The sequence below is a fragment of the Engystomops pustulosus genome, chromosome 1 (genome assembly GCF_040894005.1).
Source record: "Engystomops pustulosus chromosome 1, aEngPut4.maternal, whole genome shotgun sequence".
Classification (NCBI taxonomy): domain Eukaryota; kingdom Metazoa; phylum Chordata; class Amphibia; order Anura; family Leptodactylidae; genus Engystomops; species Engystomops pustulosus.
Genome location: NC_092411.1, coordinates 181,018,428 through 181,036,534, shown reverse-complemented (window position 1 = coordinate 181,036,534; position 18,107 = coordinate 181,018,428). Strand labels below are relative to the sequence as shown.

The following is an 18,107-nucleotide window of genomic DNA, read 5'->3' as shown; positions in this document are numbered from 1 at the left end:
TTTTTATTGAGCTGTCATTTAGTATGATATTCCAAAATAAAAAGTAAACTCAAATTACCATACATATACCATAAATATTAGTAGAATTTTTTATTCCACATACTTTGAGCATTGAGATTACTTTTGCTGTTCTGTTTGCTTTGTAAATATTATACAAAGTTTACTTTGATATAATAACTTTTGCAAACCAAACCTAAGAAGGCTATTGGAGTCATTCAACCTTTGGTCACAAAATAATAAAGCACAGCAGTCATGGTTGAGTCACATAAGTACAGCGCTTTCTAGTCAGACTTAAACCAATAATTGAGCAAAGATAAAGGGCCTAGCCTTATTTAACCACTTACTACAGGGCTGCCAGACATAAGTTAATATACATGCAGTTCTTAGACGCTTAGCTTGTATTGTTTATAATGGCCCAAAAAACATAAATTGTTTAAAGGTCAATTGATGGAGCCATAGAATACAAATTGTGAATGTTGTAAATGTGACAGCTGAAAAATGCGTCAATGTCTATGATTAAAAGTTGTTTTATTCCAGATAGAGAACATGTGTGCTGGATCAGGCGCAATCCTATGAGATTGGTAGGGGTATGACACCAGGTTACCAGAGCCGCCAACAGTGTCCATTATGCAGTTGTCAGATAGCTCCATCCACCATGTACGAGCCATGCAGGCAGTGGATGCTGCAAGCGGCTTTATCTGTTCAACAGGAGGTGCAGGTGTCACATTGCATCAAATCTCATAATCAAATTGCACTTTCCAGTGACGGTATTAAAAAATTTCATGTTGTGTTCTGGTAATTTGGAAAAAAAACTAAATGTGGTGAAATTGGCGAAAAAAATGCATTTGCACAATTTTGTTTGGGTCTCTGTATTTATGCTTTTCACTTTTCTTTCCAAATCTCACCTTTTTTATTCCTTAGGTTTGTACAATCACAGCGGTACAAAATTTTGGGACACAGGGATACCTGACATGTTTATGATTATTTTTTTGCTCATTTTTATAGTAGTTCTAGGGTAAGGGGGGGGGGGGGTTGATTTATACATTTTTTTTTAACTTAATTTTTCTTTCACTATTTTTAAGACCCCCAAGGGTACTTTAACCCTTGGCTTGAGGGTCTAATCACTTTTATCATACAATACAGTATGGCAGTCCACCAGGTACAGGTTGAATAGCATAGCAACCAGTCTCCGCCATACATGAGTGACAATCAAAAACAAGATGGCAGTGCGCATGCGCCACCGAATTTAAGTGTGCCTGGCAGCTAATAGTACAGCACGCATCAGGAAGGAAAATCACTTTAAGGTGTCCATATGCCGGAGGGTGTGTTCACATCTGCATTGCAGGTTCTATTAGGAATCTTTAAAGGACATCTACCACCAGGATTGATTGTAAACCAAGCACACTGACATACTGGTGTGTGCCCACCTTGAGAAGGATCTGCTGTTCTTTAAACTTTCTTTGCCTTTGTCCTTAAGAAAAAAAGACTTTAAAAACTATGCAAATGAGCCTGAGGGGCTCCTGGCTCCATTAAAACTTATGGAGCTCAGAGCCCCTCAGGCTCATCTACAAAATTTTAAAAGCATTGTTTTTGTAAAAACCAAGGCATACGCAGCTAAAAGAAGAGCAGATCCTGACAGAGGGGGCCAACATCAGTATGTCAGTGGGCTTTGTTTATAATCCTTGATCCTAGTGGTAGAAGTCCTTCAAAGGAAACCTAGCATGAGGAATCTATAATCAGAAAATCTGAAGGTAGATTCCCTCCTTCCTGCCTCTGCCATAATCTGTCATTTAATAATCCTGAAACCTAACCAAACTTGTTAAAAACTTTAGTTTAGTAATATTACAGATTGCGGCAGAGGCAGTAAGTTAGAATCTACCATCAGATCTACCATCAGACCTGCTTCCTACTTATCTACTAGGTTTCCTTTAATTCAGTTTCCTCCAATAACGTTAAATAAAATAGATTAGCATGCTGCACATTTTTGTCCAGTAAAATGACAAACACTATGATGCATATACGATATACGTCCCCCATACACTTCTATGGGCTCACGGCATGGTACGGGAGCAGTACGGTGTCCTATCTTTTCCCGTATTACGGCGCCGTGGCCAATATGTTCCTATGGAGAGGGGGCGGGGGCGAGCGGCGCTCACCTCCTCCTCCTCTCCCCGCGCTGCCGCGTGCCCACCGTGCTACGGTGCAGCGGGCACATGGCAGTGTGCATGTAGCCTTAGACAGTTGTTGGGCACATACACGGGCTGAGCCCTCTTTATAGCTGGTAAGTCTTTGCTGCATATTGCACAGCGATGGCTGCCAGCAAAGCTGCCGGCAGCCTCAAAAAGATAGCCATCTTGCCTGGGATTGTCACTCCCCATGACGTCATCGGGGAGCGGCGATCCGTCCCCATGGTAGCCTCGGGTCTTCGGAATTTAACCCCTTCATTGATAGCACATTGTAATGAATGAGGAGGAAAATCCCCATATACTGCCTTACTGTAATATGGCAGTATATGATAGGATCTATCAGACAACCTAGGGTTAAAGTACCCTAGGAAGTCTGAAAAATAGTAAAAATAAAAAAGTTAAAAAAAAAATTATAATAAAAAACCTAAAAATTCAAATCACCCTAGAACTGACATATATATAAATAAACAGTAAAAATCATAAACACATTAGGTATCGACGCGTCCGAAAATGCCTGATCTATCAAAATATATTAATGTTTTTTCAATGTGTTTAACCCCGTAACGGAAAATAGCGTCCAAAGTTGAAAATGACACTTTTTTGCCATTTTGAAAAATATAAAAAAATCTATAAAAAGTGATCAAAAGGTCATACAGTCCTAAAAATGATATCATTGAAAATATTAGCAAATGTCACAAAAAATGACACCACCCACAGCTCCGTACACCAAAGTATAAAAAAGTTATTAGCGCCAGAAGTTGGCAAAATCAAAAAAATAATTTTTGTACAGGAGATTTTAATTTTTGTAAATGTATGAAACCATTATAAAACCTATACAAATTTGGTATCCCTTTAATCGTACCGACCCAAAGAATAAAGTAGACATGTCATTTGGGGCGCTCAGTGAAAGACGTAATATCCAAGCCCACAAGAAAACGGCGCGAATGCTTTTTTTCACCATTTTCACTGTATTTGGATTTTTTTCCCACTTCCCAGTAAATGGCATGGAATATTTAATACCATCACTATGAAGTGCAATTTGTTACGCAAATGAAGTGCAAGTCATCACACAGCTATTTACGTGTAAAAATAAAAATGTTATAGATTTTTGAAGGTGGGAAGTGAAAAATGGACATGAAAAAACAGGAAAGTGCCTGGTCCTTAAACGGTTAAATGGGGAATAACCAGATACCAGTCAGTGGCATATGTGTCTGGAGAAAAAGCATTGGGTCTGTTGATATTCAAGTAGCAAACTAGCCCAATATTTTGTAGTTGTTGCACTTTCATTGCACTCCTGACTGTACATTTAACTGTTGATATCTCCAGTTCTGTGGCAGCTATAAACTAATGCTAACATTATAGAAAAGATTCTCATTTTAAAAATTCACCAGAACCGTGTTTTCTAGGTGCCACGGATCAGAAGATGTAGCCGATTCTGCTTAAAAGTTGCAAGTTATAGCTGTTTGAAGTGTGTCCTCCTTCCAGCCGGTCAGCTAGAGGCAGCATAAAACAGGAGAAAGAGGGGGCTAAAGAGACAGAACCTACAGTTTAAAAGAAGTTTAAAAAGTCCCTTGATGATACTTCAGGCCCTGTCTGCAAAACAAACTTGGAAAACTGAAGATGCAGTGTATCCCTGGAAACCAGTCTATCTGTACGTACTCTTGCTGTTTAGCATTGTAGGGAATACAGAGAAGAAATGTTTATTTGGCAGGCATCTAACTGCGCCAGTCACAATGTCAGCATGTGTTATTAGGCACATTATTTATTATAGTCTTAGTTGTGGAACTTCTTAAAAACATTGATAGAATTGTTGCTAATGTTACACAACAGTGTTTTGGTATTTTGCCTCCTTTGACTGCAAATGGGTTTCATCAGGGTTCTGTAGCTGTATCTGTTGCCTTTGTGTGAAGGATATCATGGGATATTGTGTACAGTTTTGGGCACCAGTGTATAAAAAGGACAGGGTACAACTGGAACGGGTGCAGAGGAGAGCAACCAAGATTATTAGGGGAATGGGGGGACCAGAATAAAATGACAGATTACAAATTTTGGGATTATTCAGTTTAGATAAAAGACAGCTGATCGAGCACCTGTACATATGTACAAATGTATAAATACCTGAATGGACAGTTAAAGGATCTCTCCAAAGATCTTTTTATAGCTAGACCTGTGACCGGGACAAGGGGACATCATCTAGAGGAGAGACGGTTCTACCACTACCGTAGATAGGGTTTCTTTACTGTAAGAGCAGTTGTTATCGAGGACTCTATGTACATGTTCAGGGGTGGCCTGGATGCCTTTCAAGAGAGCAAAAATATCACAGGTTTTGATGAAAAAAAGATTTGTTTAATTCTTAATGGTGGGACTTGATGGACTTCCATCTTATTCCAGCCTTATATACTATGACTAGCACTACATGCTGCTATTTTCTTTAACTAATATGAGGGAATTTGCAATTACAGCTCCTGATGGAGAGTCTGACACAACGATACTATACACTAGCTATACCATAACCTAGAACATAAATTTGCATTATTATTTTTGTGACATCTGTTTGAACAACAATTATACGAGTGACTCACAACAACACAGTATTACTGGAGCTGATGCAATGTAATAGTTATTGCTTTTACAGCTCTGTGACTTCTTGAATCACATAAGGTGTACAATGTAATGACATGATAACACTAGAATGCTTTACAGTATGTTCCATTGCATCATAACAGTGTTCTGTACATCCAACCGCTAATATGATCTAAAGGCTTCTTACACTGTTGAATCAATATTAGTGATTTAGATTATTTTATATAAACCTTTTACCTTCTCTCCAAAGCTTCTTTCTCTGCTTGCTGGCGTGCACGGTCTGCTATAATTTCATCACAGATGACATCATACGGTTTGTCTGATGAATGCTCACCCATTACCCAGACCCATACTTCCTGGTTGGAGCCAAGTTGCCAGTGTACAGTTTTTTGAGAAGCTGAGAATTACAGAGAAAAGCATATGTAAATCATGGCACAAAACAAATCAAAGCTACTGATATAACATAACTTTATAAAACATTTGTAACACTTGATAATGCCTAGTTCAACTACAAAATTTTTAAACAAAACAATTCTTAATTTTTTTCATCTGCAAAAATGCAAATTATAGGTTTGATGTAAAAGAGGACGACCTAAGCCACAAACATTGGCAGCAGTAGGCCATGCTCTATAATTATCTGGGCAGTCAGCCTCAGCAGAAAATTTTGGAGTTTATTTTGCAACAAGCAGGATGACTGACCATAAAATACAATACCTGATGAAGGTGTTCATTTTCAAATTATTTGGTTTGTTAATTTTAGTGACTACTGCCAGTAATACAATATTATTGTAGGGGAGTTTAAAACTATTATTGTTATTTTATTTACAGTGAATGGCTACTATATACTGATTTAGTCTCTTATAATTTCTTTTATTCAGGCAGTATTCATACATTGGTTGCAAACAATCATATACTGGCTAGAGGTCTCAGACAGTGAAAAGTTAAAGGGGTTGTCCCAGTAGGTTAAAAAATATATAGGTGGCTTGGCGGGGGAACTTTATAAACTTACACATACCACCTCTGGCACTGCTGGTGTCCCGCTCCTCCGAACGTCAGTGTCATACACCTGTTCGTTTACAGTGGCAGGTATGCTTTCCTAACTCCCGGCCTCATGGTACGCCCACCTGTCCCCTGTCCCAGCACCTGAAACTAATGCTGTTCCAGGTGCTGGGATAGGGAACGGGTGGGTGCGCCAGGCAGGAGGAAGTTGTCGGAGCGAAGGATGGCTGCCCCTGTAAACAAACAGGGGTACAACAGCGACAGAAGATGGTGTGGGACACCAGGAGCACCAGAGAAGATAAGCATAAGTTTATACCTACATATCCTTTAAGTGTATAAATAGAGATCAAAATAGTTTATCTAAACCAGAAAGATTTTGGGTTGCAACAGTACATGTTCTTCTTCTGCACAGACTCGGCATGTACTGTACCACAGTATATTCACACACACATATGTAGTCAGTTCAAAATAAAATTGCATTCATTCATATTATAAACTTGAACACGTCATGGCAAATAGTTAACTTTTAATATGGGCATTATGTAATATGTCACACTTATTAGACAAGTTACACATGTAACTGATGTTACAACTTAGGTACATCCCAGAGATAATGCCCAATACTTAATGCTACCAATACTATAGTCACATCCATTAAGTACAGCTAATTAGCTATAATTAAATTAGTGACCAATTAGAAAATGTCTTAATGGTATTTTACACCCAGTACTTAAATCATGGCATGTGGTATTATTAATATCCTTACCATTATTGGATATGCATCATAGTTGTGTCTTTAATTTGTCTTAAAAAATCTACTGTACATTAATAGACACACTGGGGCACATGTATCAAACTTTTTTTGTCTGCCTTTTTCTTTATTTTGTGACTTTTCAGGGTGCATGTGCTAATTTGAATTTTTTGCACCTAAGAAAGTCTCTCTCTAAAGTTGGTCATGGTCTAATATTCTGCATGTTCTCTGAATATAGTTGTGAAAGTTGTGACATTTTAAAAAAAAGTCACAAATTTTGAGCAATCTATTGCTGCTCCTGATCATGCGTAAAAACTAGCTCAGAGCTGATTGCGACCTTTGTTACCTCAGTTACCTCAGTTACCTAAACATTTACTGAATCTTGGTGAAGAAATCGGTAATAAAGGAAAATAGTGGTAATGTACAATTCCTGATGACCGATCTCTTTGGCACTAACACCAGAATGCAGGTGTCAGGTGTATTAGGCACATCACAACATCCAATTCCCTAAAACTATTGAATTTTGACATTAGAAGGCCAGGGCCTATATGAAAATAGGTTGGACTTGATGGATCTGTGCCTTTGCTCACCCTTATCTACTGTGATACCACTGAAATCTCTCATCTGTTTGCATAGTCTTTATATTAAGACTGAATGTCTACATTACTTCCTATGGTGATTCTCAGGCTGCATATGAGGCTGTGGATAGTCATGTTTCCATTCAGATGTGTACATTTCTTTCTTTTTATGTCCTTATATAATTTTTAAATATATATATACATTCTGCAGATGGAGCAGATGTGCTACTATTGTATGTGAAAGCAAACATAACTGTACAATAAAGAAAAGAGTCTTTAAATGACTGTGTACTAAGCCAAGTCATAATGCAAGACTTGTATTTGTTGTCTGTAATACGACCTGTATGTGTTTACTTGACAAAGGAATGCATGTGCTCATTGTATGTACTGTACCTGCTATTGCACTATAGCAAGGAAGCTAAGAAAAAAACATGTGACATAAGTGTTTTTCACTTTTGTTGCATACTTCTTTGCTCTAGTTACATGTAAAATATATATTACATGATATCCAATGTGCCTGAACTCCACAAAACATGCAAAATGTGAACACACCATTAATATATTAGGCAAATATACAGTCAGTGACTTTCCTTTCACTGCTTCTTCAGTTTGGGTGAACAGACATATCTAGATTTTTGCTCTTTAAGATAACTCTATTGCTCCCTGCCCCTATTCTACGATAAAATTTCCCAGGCAGTTTAAAGGGCCTTATTCTTAGGTTGTCACCCCCTCGGTCATGATACCTTTCATTACAACACTGTGATATTTAGTACAAATACAACATTATTCTCCATCAGCAAGTATAAATTCCTATAGCAGAAAGGTGCAACAATATGACTTATTGTATGAAAGCTTTTTGACTTTTGGGTAGATATACAGTGGCAGGACATCTATGTGTGTGCTACCTGTACATCTGTTAGAATAGTTAACTAGGCCCACATTCCAGTGCAGAAGAATGAAGCAAAACAGGAATCAGATTTCTCAAACAATTAGTCACAAAGCCTTTTCCCAGTGACTCATGGCTAACAATCAACTGTGTTTACACCGCCATTTTCTTAGTATATGGCACAATGATATGTAAAACACTGTCTTCTATAAGTCTGTGATATCTGCCAGCTTTTATAAAACTTTATTAAACTTGGGTTAGCTATATTTCACTATTTCAATAAACTTTAAGACTTTAAGGATATTTGTTTCTTGACTTCGCCACACTGAAAATTGGAAAGCTTTTATAGTAACCACAAGGAACATTAGTTGACGTCTTAATGGCTTAAAGTAAACCTACCATTTGATTTGATACATTATGAACCAAACATATCTTTAGCGTGCTCTGGTTACACTGATGCAGACACATATCTTGTTTAATCCCTAAGGTGAGTGGTTTTGCTGAAAAAAAATTATAAAATTATGATAATGAAGTTCTGTCACTCTGTGCTGGGGCTCAGTGCTTTTCTTCTCAAATAAGTTATGCTCGAGAGAGGTGTAATCGCTGGGTAATCAACTGCTGCTCCATCCACCAGCTGCTGGGTATAAGTGATTCACCTCAGGATGATTAGTCCTGTCTGCGGTTTTCAGGAAGCTCTGTGTGTGATGTTTATGTAAGCATCCCTCTTTACCAAGGTCCTAAATTATATAATTCTTTTTTCAGCAAAACCACTCAGCTCAGGGATTAAACAAGATATGATCCTGCATCAGTGTAGCTACAGCATTCTCAAAGTATGTTTGGTTCATAATACATCAAATCAAAATGGTAGGTTTTCTTTAAGTCACATTGATACATAATGACCTTTGGAGTAAATCCATTGAAAATAAGGCAATGCATTTTCAAATATTTCTATTCTTATAGATCTATTATTGGTTTGAAATCCGATAAGTATTTATAGTATAAAGTGATTTTCTTACTGTTTTGTTTTTTACAGGAATTCAGCAACAACTATAAAAGGATGAAAAGTCTGGAGTCGGTCAAAGTTTTAGAAAGTTCTCTTTAAATATTGTTTTTCTTTTTCTGGAATTAAATTTTCCTTATGGCTCTACTTGGACATTTTCTATTATGGCAACAAAACATGTACCGGACACTGATCACCATAGGGTTCAATATGAATTTAGCAATAATATACAAAGCAATAGTGTTGTAATAAATAAAATTTGGCGGTCCATTTTAAAGGTGTCCTGACCTGAACAGTCACATATGTTCTCCATGTAGATTATGCTGTATATAACAATTTAGAAAATAATATTGTCTCACATGAATTTTTCAAATATTTTTGTGGCAAGGGATTTTTTGGGGGGATATTCTTGTTATGATAACAATCTTTTTTCCTTTAATATACATTATGTTTTACTGTAAATACTTGACTCGGGATTTCCCACTCCATATTTAGAAAGTATATTTGGTTTCTTAGAGATTCTTTGCATTAACATGGTTTCAAATAAAAGTTAAGGGCAGAAAGAATTTTAACACTGTTAAGTATTAATTTCAGATAACACATGAAAAACCAGTTTCTTATATTTCAAATCCACACGAAACACTATGCACTCAACATAGCAAAACTAAATATCTTAAGAGAAGTTAAGACTCACACCTACAGTACACAAAGAGTATTGGGCATATTTATCAGGGCCTCTGTGCCACGTCAGAATATTGCTAGTATTTGCGATTATTTAGCCCATTCCGCCACCTGGGGCGTGAAGGGGCATGAAGGGGGTGCGCAGCCGGCCGAACAGAGGGCGAAGCGGGCAGGAGTGGGCAGACGCGGGGTGTCACTGTCCATGTGTCTGTGCACTCACCGCAGTTGGTGACTTTTCACAGGGCCTGGCATAGAAATAAACGCTGTGCAGGACCCTGCCCGATCAAGAAGCCGCAGCATCTTGATGCATCGCGCTGCGGAAATGCATGAGCGCCAGCATATGATAATTATCCCCCGATCCGTGCTAATTAACCACAACCCTACTTACAGCTTCCATTGAGTGTGAGGAGTTTATTAAACAAGGTTTTGACTGTAAGGCAAGATTTTAGCCAGCAACCTCTTGCCCTCAGTAAGAGCATTGAAGATGGTTTGTGGCTGCGTCTTCCAGCATGACAAGGACCTGAAACACACAGCCAGGGCAATAAAGGAGTATCATGAGACCATGAGACGCATTTCAAGGTCCTGGAGTGGTCAAGCCAATCTCAAGCCCAATTGGAAATCTTTGGAGGGAGCTGAAACTCAATATTCCCCAGTGAAAGATCTGGAGAAGATCTATATGGAGGAATCAGGAGGATATGGCCAAAATCCCTGCTGCAGTGTATGCAAACTTGGTCAAGAGCTACAGGTAACATCTGACCTCTGTGAACAAAGGTTTCCGTACCAAATATTAAGTTTTGTTTTTCTATTGTGTCAAAAACGTATTTCATGCAATAAAATGAGAATTAATTATTTAAAAATCATACAATGTGATTTTCAATTGTTTTTTTTATAGATGCTGTCTCTCACATACTTAGTTTCCACATTGTACTACTACCTACATACTGTTGATTTAATAGTAACGATTTTAATAGTTAGAAACTTCAGAAAGTTTTCTTACAATGCTTCCTACTTGTAAAGGCCATCCGTGCACATTCTTGTGTAATATTTAAGGAGCCTTCCAAGGTGGAGTTTTACTGTAAGCTAAATGATTGACAGCATTTACTATAGGTATGGCACTAGCTATACAGTGAAGTAAAGAACAAAGGCATTACCGATAACTGCTCTTTCTAAAAATCAGCAAGTTACAGGAGGTTTTTTCTGTTCTTCTAATACATCACATCAATTAGAAAACACATGGACGCTTTTATATTTCACACTCCATTCATATGGCACATATGGAGAGTGCAAACGTAAAGAAAAACCAAAACATGACCAAAGTCGGAAAAGCCAAAAGCAGAAGATAGAATGTAACAAAAGGAAAAGTTTAGGAAGGAAATGTGAAATATCTGCAAACAAAGGTTTAAAAGGATATGGAATATCCTGTATATGGACTATCCTGGGAGCAATTGCAGAAGCAAGCTTTTCTATAGAACTGTTCTGTTTCAGGAGCAACAAGAGAAGCATTTATGAGATCAATAACTTATCTAATATTACTTAAACATAGTCATATACTGTGACCATACCCTACTTCACAGCATAAATATCTTCTGAAATAATGTCAATTAGAATTATTAAATTACGTTTAAAGGAATTTCAGACAACTGTACCTTCTTACCATACACCATTAGTTGCCAAAGTATTTCTACCTCACTTTACACTTCTAGAAAAACCAGTTACTGTTTCTTAAAATAACTTTCACATATTCCTTAGAGCAGTGCACTTTCACCAACATTTCAACATATGATCAGCCTTCCCTATTTGAATGCTAAATGTGTCTTAAAGTAATAACAGTCCTTGATGTTACTCCTGTTGACAGGAGTCCAAAACAGTAAGGTAAGTCAAGGGTCAAGTCACATCTTTATGGCTACCCACAGGAAGTTGTATATACAGTATATTAACAGATGGGGTTCAAATGAACATTAATAAAAGCAGAACTAATGGCATCATTATTGTCAGGGTCCGTGAGGTTGTGGATCCTCTGAACCACTGCGGACGATGGCACAAGCCACTACCTGGGACCGGAGTCTAAGTGGTACCCGGTTTTCACCAGAGCCCGCCGCAAAGCGGGTTAAACAAGCTGCGGCGTGGTACCACCAGGTCGTTCCACAGGCGTGACTTGTCCGCAGTGGCAGCCGAGGTCGAGGTACAGAAACGGCAGACAATCTCGTAGTCGGGGACAGGCAGGCGGTCAAGACAGGCAGCACAGGTTCGGAGTCAGGGACGTAGCAACAGGTCAGGGCAGGCGGCAAAGGAGCGATGTCAGAAACGGAACCAGGGTCACAACGGGAATTCACAAGAAGAGCACAAGGCATCAGAAAAGCTTTCTCTAGGGCGCTAGGCACGAAGATCCGGCAGGGGCTTGCAGGAAGAGGCAGGCTTAAATAGATTCTGCCAAAATGGCCAGCGCCAATTAATGGCGCACTGGCCCTTTAAATTTTGAGAAGTGACCGCGCGCGCGCCCTAGCATTCGGGACCGCGCGCGCACGGCGGCAGGGAGCGAGCCGGGAGCCGGAGGAGGTAAGCAGCGCTGGCGGCGCGCTGGCGGGGGCAGGGAAGCACGGGTGAGCCCGCGACCCGCGATATGGGTCGCGGGACCACCCGTGACAGTACCCCCCCCCTTCGGCCTCCCCCTCCTCCTGGGCTGGAGAAATCCTTGCAGGAGGTCACGGTCCAGTATATTGTCCTCTGGCTCCCAAGATCTCTCCTCAGGCCCAAACCCCTTCCAGTCAACCAAGAAGAACTGCCTCCCCCTTACCGTTTTCATGTCCAGGATCTCCTTTACCTCATAGGTGTCGGTGGAGTCAGTCACTGGAGTGGGAGGAGGAACTTGCCGGGAGAAGCGGTTCAGGACAACGGGCTTGAGCAGAGAGACATGGAAGGAGTTCGGGATGCGCATGGTGGGAGGAAGGCGTAGCTTATAGGCCACGGGGTTAATGCGCTTCAGCACCTCAAATGGACCCAGATAGCGAGGACCAAGTTTGTAGCTGGGAATCTTCAAGCGAACATATTTTGAAGAGAGCCACACTTTATCCCCTGGAGAGAAGATGGGAGGAGGCCTGCGTTTCTTATCAGCCTGAGCCTTGGTACGGGCAGATGCCTGAAGCAGGGACTGATGAGTCTGTTCCCAAATAGTCTTAAGATCTGCTACCAACTCCTCCACAGCAGGAACATCAGCAGACACGGAGAGGGGTAGAGGTGGACGTGGATGTCTTCCGTACACAATAAAGAACGGAGAAGCACCGGCAGACTCCGAGTCCAGGGAGTTATATGAGAACTCTGCCCATGGTAGCAGAGCGGACCAATCGTCCTGACGGGCAGAGACAAAGTGACGCAGGTAACAGCCCAAAGTTTGGTTAACTCTCTCCACTTGTCCATTTGACTGCGGATGGTCCAGTTTCACTTGTAACTGATTGCATAGGGATCGCCAGAAGCGGGAGACAAATTGGACCCCACGGTCTGAGACAATGTGCAAGGGAAGTCCATGCAAGCGGAAGATATGGGTGAAGAACTGGCTGGCAAGGTGTGGAGCAGACGGCAGGCCTGGCAGAGGGACAAAATGCGACATTTTAGAAAAACGGTCAGTTACCACCCAGATGACGGTGTTGCCTGATGAAGGCGGTAAGTCTGTGACAAAGTCCATCGCCACGTGAGTCCACGGGAAGCTGGGTATCGGCAACGGTAGAAGAAGACCAGCAGGCTTGAAACGTGATGGCTTATTCCGGGCACAGGAAGCACAGGAACCCACAAAGTCCCGAACATCCTTGGCCAGCTCTGGCCACCAGTAGAATCGGGAAATGAGGGAGAGAGAGCGCTGCACCCCAGGATGCCCAGCCACACGGGAGCAATGTCCCCAAGACAGAATCTTCCTCCGTAGAGCAGGTTTTACATATATCTTGCCAGGGGGAAGCTGACGAAGATCCACAGGTGCGACCAGTACCAGTCGATCAGGAGGAATGACATGCCGAGGAGCCGGTTCCTCCCCAATGACATCCGAGGCACGAGAGAGGGCGTCAGCCTTGATGTTCTTCTCGGCCGGGCGGAAATGAATAAGGAAGTCGAACCGGGCAAAGAAGAGTGACCAGCGAGCTTGACGAGGATTGAGTCGCTGAGCCGTCTGGAGATAGAGAAGGTTCTTATGGTCCGTATAGATGCTGACCGGAAAGCGAGCTCCCTCCAAAAGATAGCGCCACTCTTCTAAGGCAAGCTTAATCGCCAACAGTTCTCGGTCCCCTATAGAATAGTTCCTCTCAGCAGGGGAGAACGTCTTAGAAAAAAATCCACAAGTGACGGTTCGGCCCTTGGAACTTTTCTGTGTTAGCACGGCACCGGCCCCCACAGAGGAGGCATCTACCTCCAGATGGAAAGGCTTCTCAGTGTCAGGACGCACCAGGACTAGAGCAGAAGCAAACATAGACTTTAATTTTGTAAAGGCCTCTTCAGCAGACGAAGGCCAGAGACGGGGGTTGGCACCCTTCTTGGTGAGCGCCACGATAGGAGACACCAGTGAGGAGAAGTGTGGGATGAACTGCCGGTAGTAATTTGCAAATCCCAGGAACCGCTGTATAGCACGCAGTCCTACTGGACGGGGCCACTGAAGAACTGCTGACAGCTTTGCAGGATCCATCTGGAGACCTCTGTCGGAGATGATGTAGCCGAGAAATGGAATACTCCGCTGATGAAATTGACATTTTTCGAGTTTGGCGTAGAGACGATTGGCCCTTAAACGATTCAGAACTTGCCGTACGTGGACTTGGTGTGTCTCTAGGTCCGGAGAGAATACCAGGATATCGTCCAGATAGACCACTACGCAGACATAAAGCAAGTCTCTAAAAATGTCATTTACGAATTCTTGGAAAACGGCTGGAGCGTTGCAGAGTCCAAACGGCATTACCAGGTACTCAAAGTGTCCATCACGGGTATTAAAAGCGGTCTTCCACTCGTCTCCCTGACGGATACGGATAAGATTATAGGCCCCTCGAAGGTCCAATTTGGAGAAGACCTTGGCTCCATGAAGACGGTCAAACAATTCCGTAATCAGCGGCAATGGGTAGCGGTTCTTAACTGTGACCTTGTTAAGACCGCGGTAGTCAATGCATGGACGGAGTGACCCGTCCTTCTTGGTCACGAAGAAAAAACCTGCACCAGCCGGGGAAGAGGACTTACGTATGAATCCTCTCTGCAGATTCTCTTGGATATATTCCGACATGGCTGCGGTTTCTGGTACGGAGAGAGGGTACACACGACCCCGCGGAGGGGACATACCCGGCAACAGGTCCACAGGACAGTCGTAAGGACGGTGAGGTGGCAGCGTCTGGGCTTGCTTCTTCGAGAAGACGTCAGAATAGTCCTTATAGCAAGCGGGAAGGCCCTCCAGGACCTTGGGAGCCACAGACGAAGCCAAGACAGGCACTGGATGAGACACCTTCACACAGCGAGACCGGCAGTCAGGTCCCCACTGGAGGATCTCCCCGGTTCTCCAGTCAAGGACGGGGGCGTGGAGCTGCAACCATGGTAGACCCAGCAGGACGGAGGACGTGGACCGTGGAAGAACATAAAAGGACAGTCTCTCCTTGTGTAGAACTCCGACTTGCACGGACAGAGGCTTGGTGCAGTACCGGACTGGGTCTGAAAGGATTTGGCCACTAACCGAAGAAATGACCAATGGCTTATCTAGACGAACCACGGGTATGTGGTGCCGCGAGACCAGGCTGGCATCCACGAAGTTCCCCGCGGAGCCAGAGTCCAAGAAGGCAGAGACCTGGATCTGGGTGCAGGTGCCAAAGCTGAGACGCACCGGTATCATCAAGCGTGGAGAAGCTTTGCTTACACCTAGGGACGCTTCTCCCAAGAACCCTAGGTGCTGGCGTTTCCCGGATGCTGAGGGCGGATAGGACAAGACCCCAAGAAATGCTCAGGACTGGCACAATAGAGACAAAGGTTTCCCTGACGTCTTCTGATACGTTCCTGAGGAGAGAGTCTGGCCCTGTCCACCTCCATAGGCTCCTCTGCCGATGGTACAGCAGGAGACTGGAGTGGTCTTTGGAAAGCAGGAGCCAGGCGAGGAAGACGTCGTGGGCGGACTTGGTGTTGTTCAAGGCATGATTCCTCTGCACGCTCCCTGAATCGCACGTCAATCCGGGTGGCTAAGGTGATAAGACCACTCAGGGAAGACGGCAGATCCCGAGCGGCCAGGGCGTCCTTAACTTGAGGAGAAAGTCCCTTCTTGAAAGCTGCGGACAGGGCCGCGTCGTTCCAGGCAAGTTCCGAAGCCAGGGTACGGAACTGGACAGCGTATTCTCCCACGGAAGAATTCCCCTGGCGTAGATTCAAGAGCGCAGTCTCAGCAGAAGAGGCCCTTGCAGGTTCTTCAAAGACTGACCGGAACTCTGCCAGAAAAGCTGAGAGATTAGCCGTGACCGGGTCGTCTCTATCCCAAAGTGGAGTAGCCCAGGCCAGGGCTTTCCCAGATAGGAGGCTGAGGATGAAGGCCACCTTGGATCGCTCCGTGACGAATTGAGACGGCATGAATTCTATGTGCAGGGAGCATTGGGTTATAAAGCCCCTGCACAACTTGGGATCGCCATCATACTTGCCGGGCATAGACAGCCGAAGCCGGGGTTCAACGGCAGGAAGACAAGCCGGGATTGCGGGAGCCACGGGGCCAGGCTCAGAGGGCTGTTGCTGTTGCTGGGTGGCTAGCAGCTGCTGCAGCAAGGTGGTCACCTGTTCCAGCTGCTCGCGTTGAGCGGCGATCTCTCGGGATTGCTGGACCACGATGGAAGCCAGAGTCGGACGGGTAGGAAGCGGAACCTCGGCGGGATCCATGGCCGGATCTTACTGTCAGGGTCCGTGAGGTTGTGGATCCTCTGAACCACTGCGGACGATGGCACAAGCCACTACCTGGGACCGGAGTCTAAGTGGTACCCGGTTTTCACCAGAGCCCGCCGCAAAGCGGGTTAGACAAGCTGCGGCGTGGTACCACCAGGTCGTTCCACAGGCGTGACTTGTCCGCAGTGGCAGCCGAGGTCGAGGTACAGAAACGGCAGACAATCTCGTAGTCAGGGACAGGCAGGCGGTCAAGACAGGCAGCACAGGTTCGGAGTCAGGGACGTAGCAACAGGTCAGGGCAGGCGGCAAAGGAGCGATGTCAGAAACGGAACCAGGGTCACAACGGGAATTCACAAGAAGAGCACAAGGCATCAGAAAAGCTTTCTCTAGGGCGCTAGGCACGAAGATCCGGCAGGGGCTTGCAGGAAGAGGCAGGCTTAAATAGATTCTGCCAAAATGGCCAGCGCCAATTAATGGCGCACTGGCCCTTTAAATTTTGAGAAGTGACCGCGCGCGCGCCCTAGCATTCGGGACCGCGCACGCACGGCGGCAGGGAGCGAGCCGGGAGCCGGAGGAGGTAAGCAGCGCTGGCGGCGCGCTGGCGGGGGCAGGGAAGCACGGGTGAGCCCGCGACCCGCGATATGGGTCGCGGGACCACCCGTGACAATTATAAGCACTCAAAAGTTTGTGAATTGCTCATTGACTAAAATTAAATATGAGTTGATAAATGGAACCATTACAACTACCCATGAAAAATATGGGGCACCGCATGCAAGTAATCCAAGACAAATTGAAAAATAGTTTACAGGTATATCGGGGCCAAATTGGTATGACAAACAAACTTAGGGTTTCCAGATGTGTACTCTAAATAGCTGTGAAAAGTCTATTGAGATGGGGTTTTAGAGAAGCCAACTGATGACTACACCAGATGTATTTCCAAAAATGGCTTTAATTTGCATTGAATAACCCGCATTGGCCTTGCAACGAATGGAGGTTTATCTTCTCTAATGAGTTTTTTAAAATCTCGTTGAGAATCGTTTTCCACAGCAGAAGTTGGTTACTGTACCCATGCCTACATAGGTTCATAGCCAAAAAAATGAAATTTTTAATAATTATTACATTGGACTTTTCATTGACTGGCAGATGAGTGACTTTTGACTGTTGAAATTCCTGTTGAGAACGGGGGTTTGGAGAAGTGGAAGGTGACTATACCCATTCTTTTGAAAGTGCAATAATGTCTTTAAGCTGCATAGCATTAACAGATTTGGACCTTGCATCAACTGCCAAAAAGAGCCTTCTTCTGGTTTGAGCTCCAAGAAATGGATGGAAGTTGGTGTGTTAGGCATGAAACCTCCAAGAACAAACACCCTGTACTTCAGGCTTAAGGAGGTACAGGGTCTGACATAATTTTAGTCCAAAAGTTCCAGGGCTTCATAAATTGAGCATGACATCTATCTGCCCCAGATGGGATTATTCTGAGGACAGTTAGAGAAGATCTGAATATGGTCACTTACTGGTCTATCACATCTCTGACACCTATCATCTGTCATTATCCCCATCAAGGTGTGGTGGCATC

General features: G+C 43.4%; 1 protein-coding gene across 2 annotated transcripts in view; it reads right to left on the bottom strand.

The window, feature by feature from the left end:
• SH2D4A (SH2 domain containing 4A) overlaps positions 1 to 18,107 on the bottom strand; it is a 49,463-nt gene that overhangs the window by 20,536 nt on the left and 10,820 nt on the right. For both annotated transcript variants that reach the window (XM_072114245.1, XM_072114251.1), the window contains exon 3: positions 5,007 to 5,166. In XM_072114245.1, the coding sequence (XP_071970346.1) occupies positions 5,007 to 5,166 (160 nt within the window). The remainder of the gene's footprint in view (positions 1 to 5,006; positions 5,167 to 18,107) is intronic.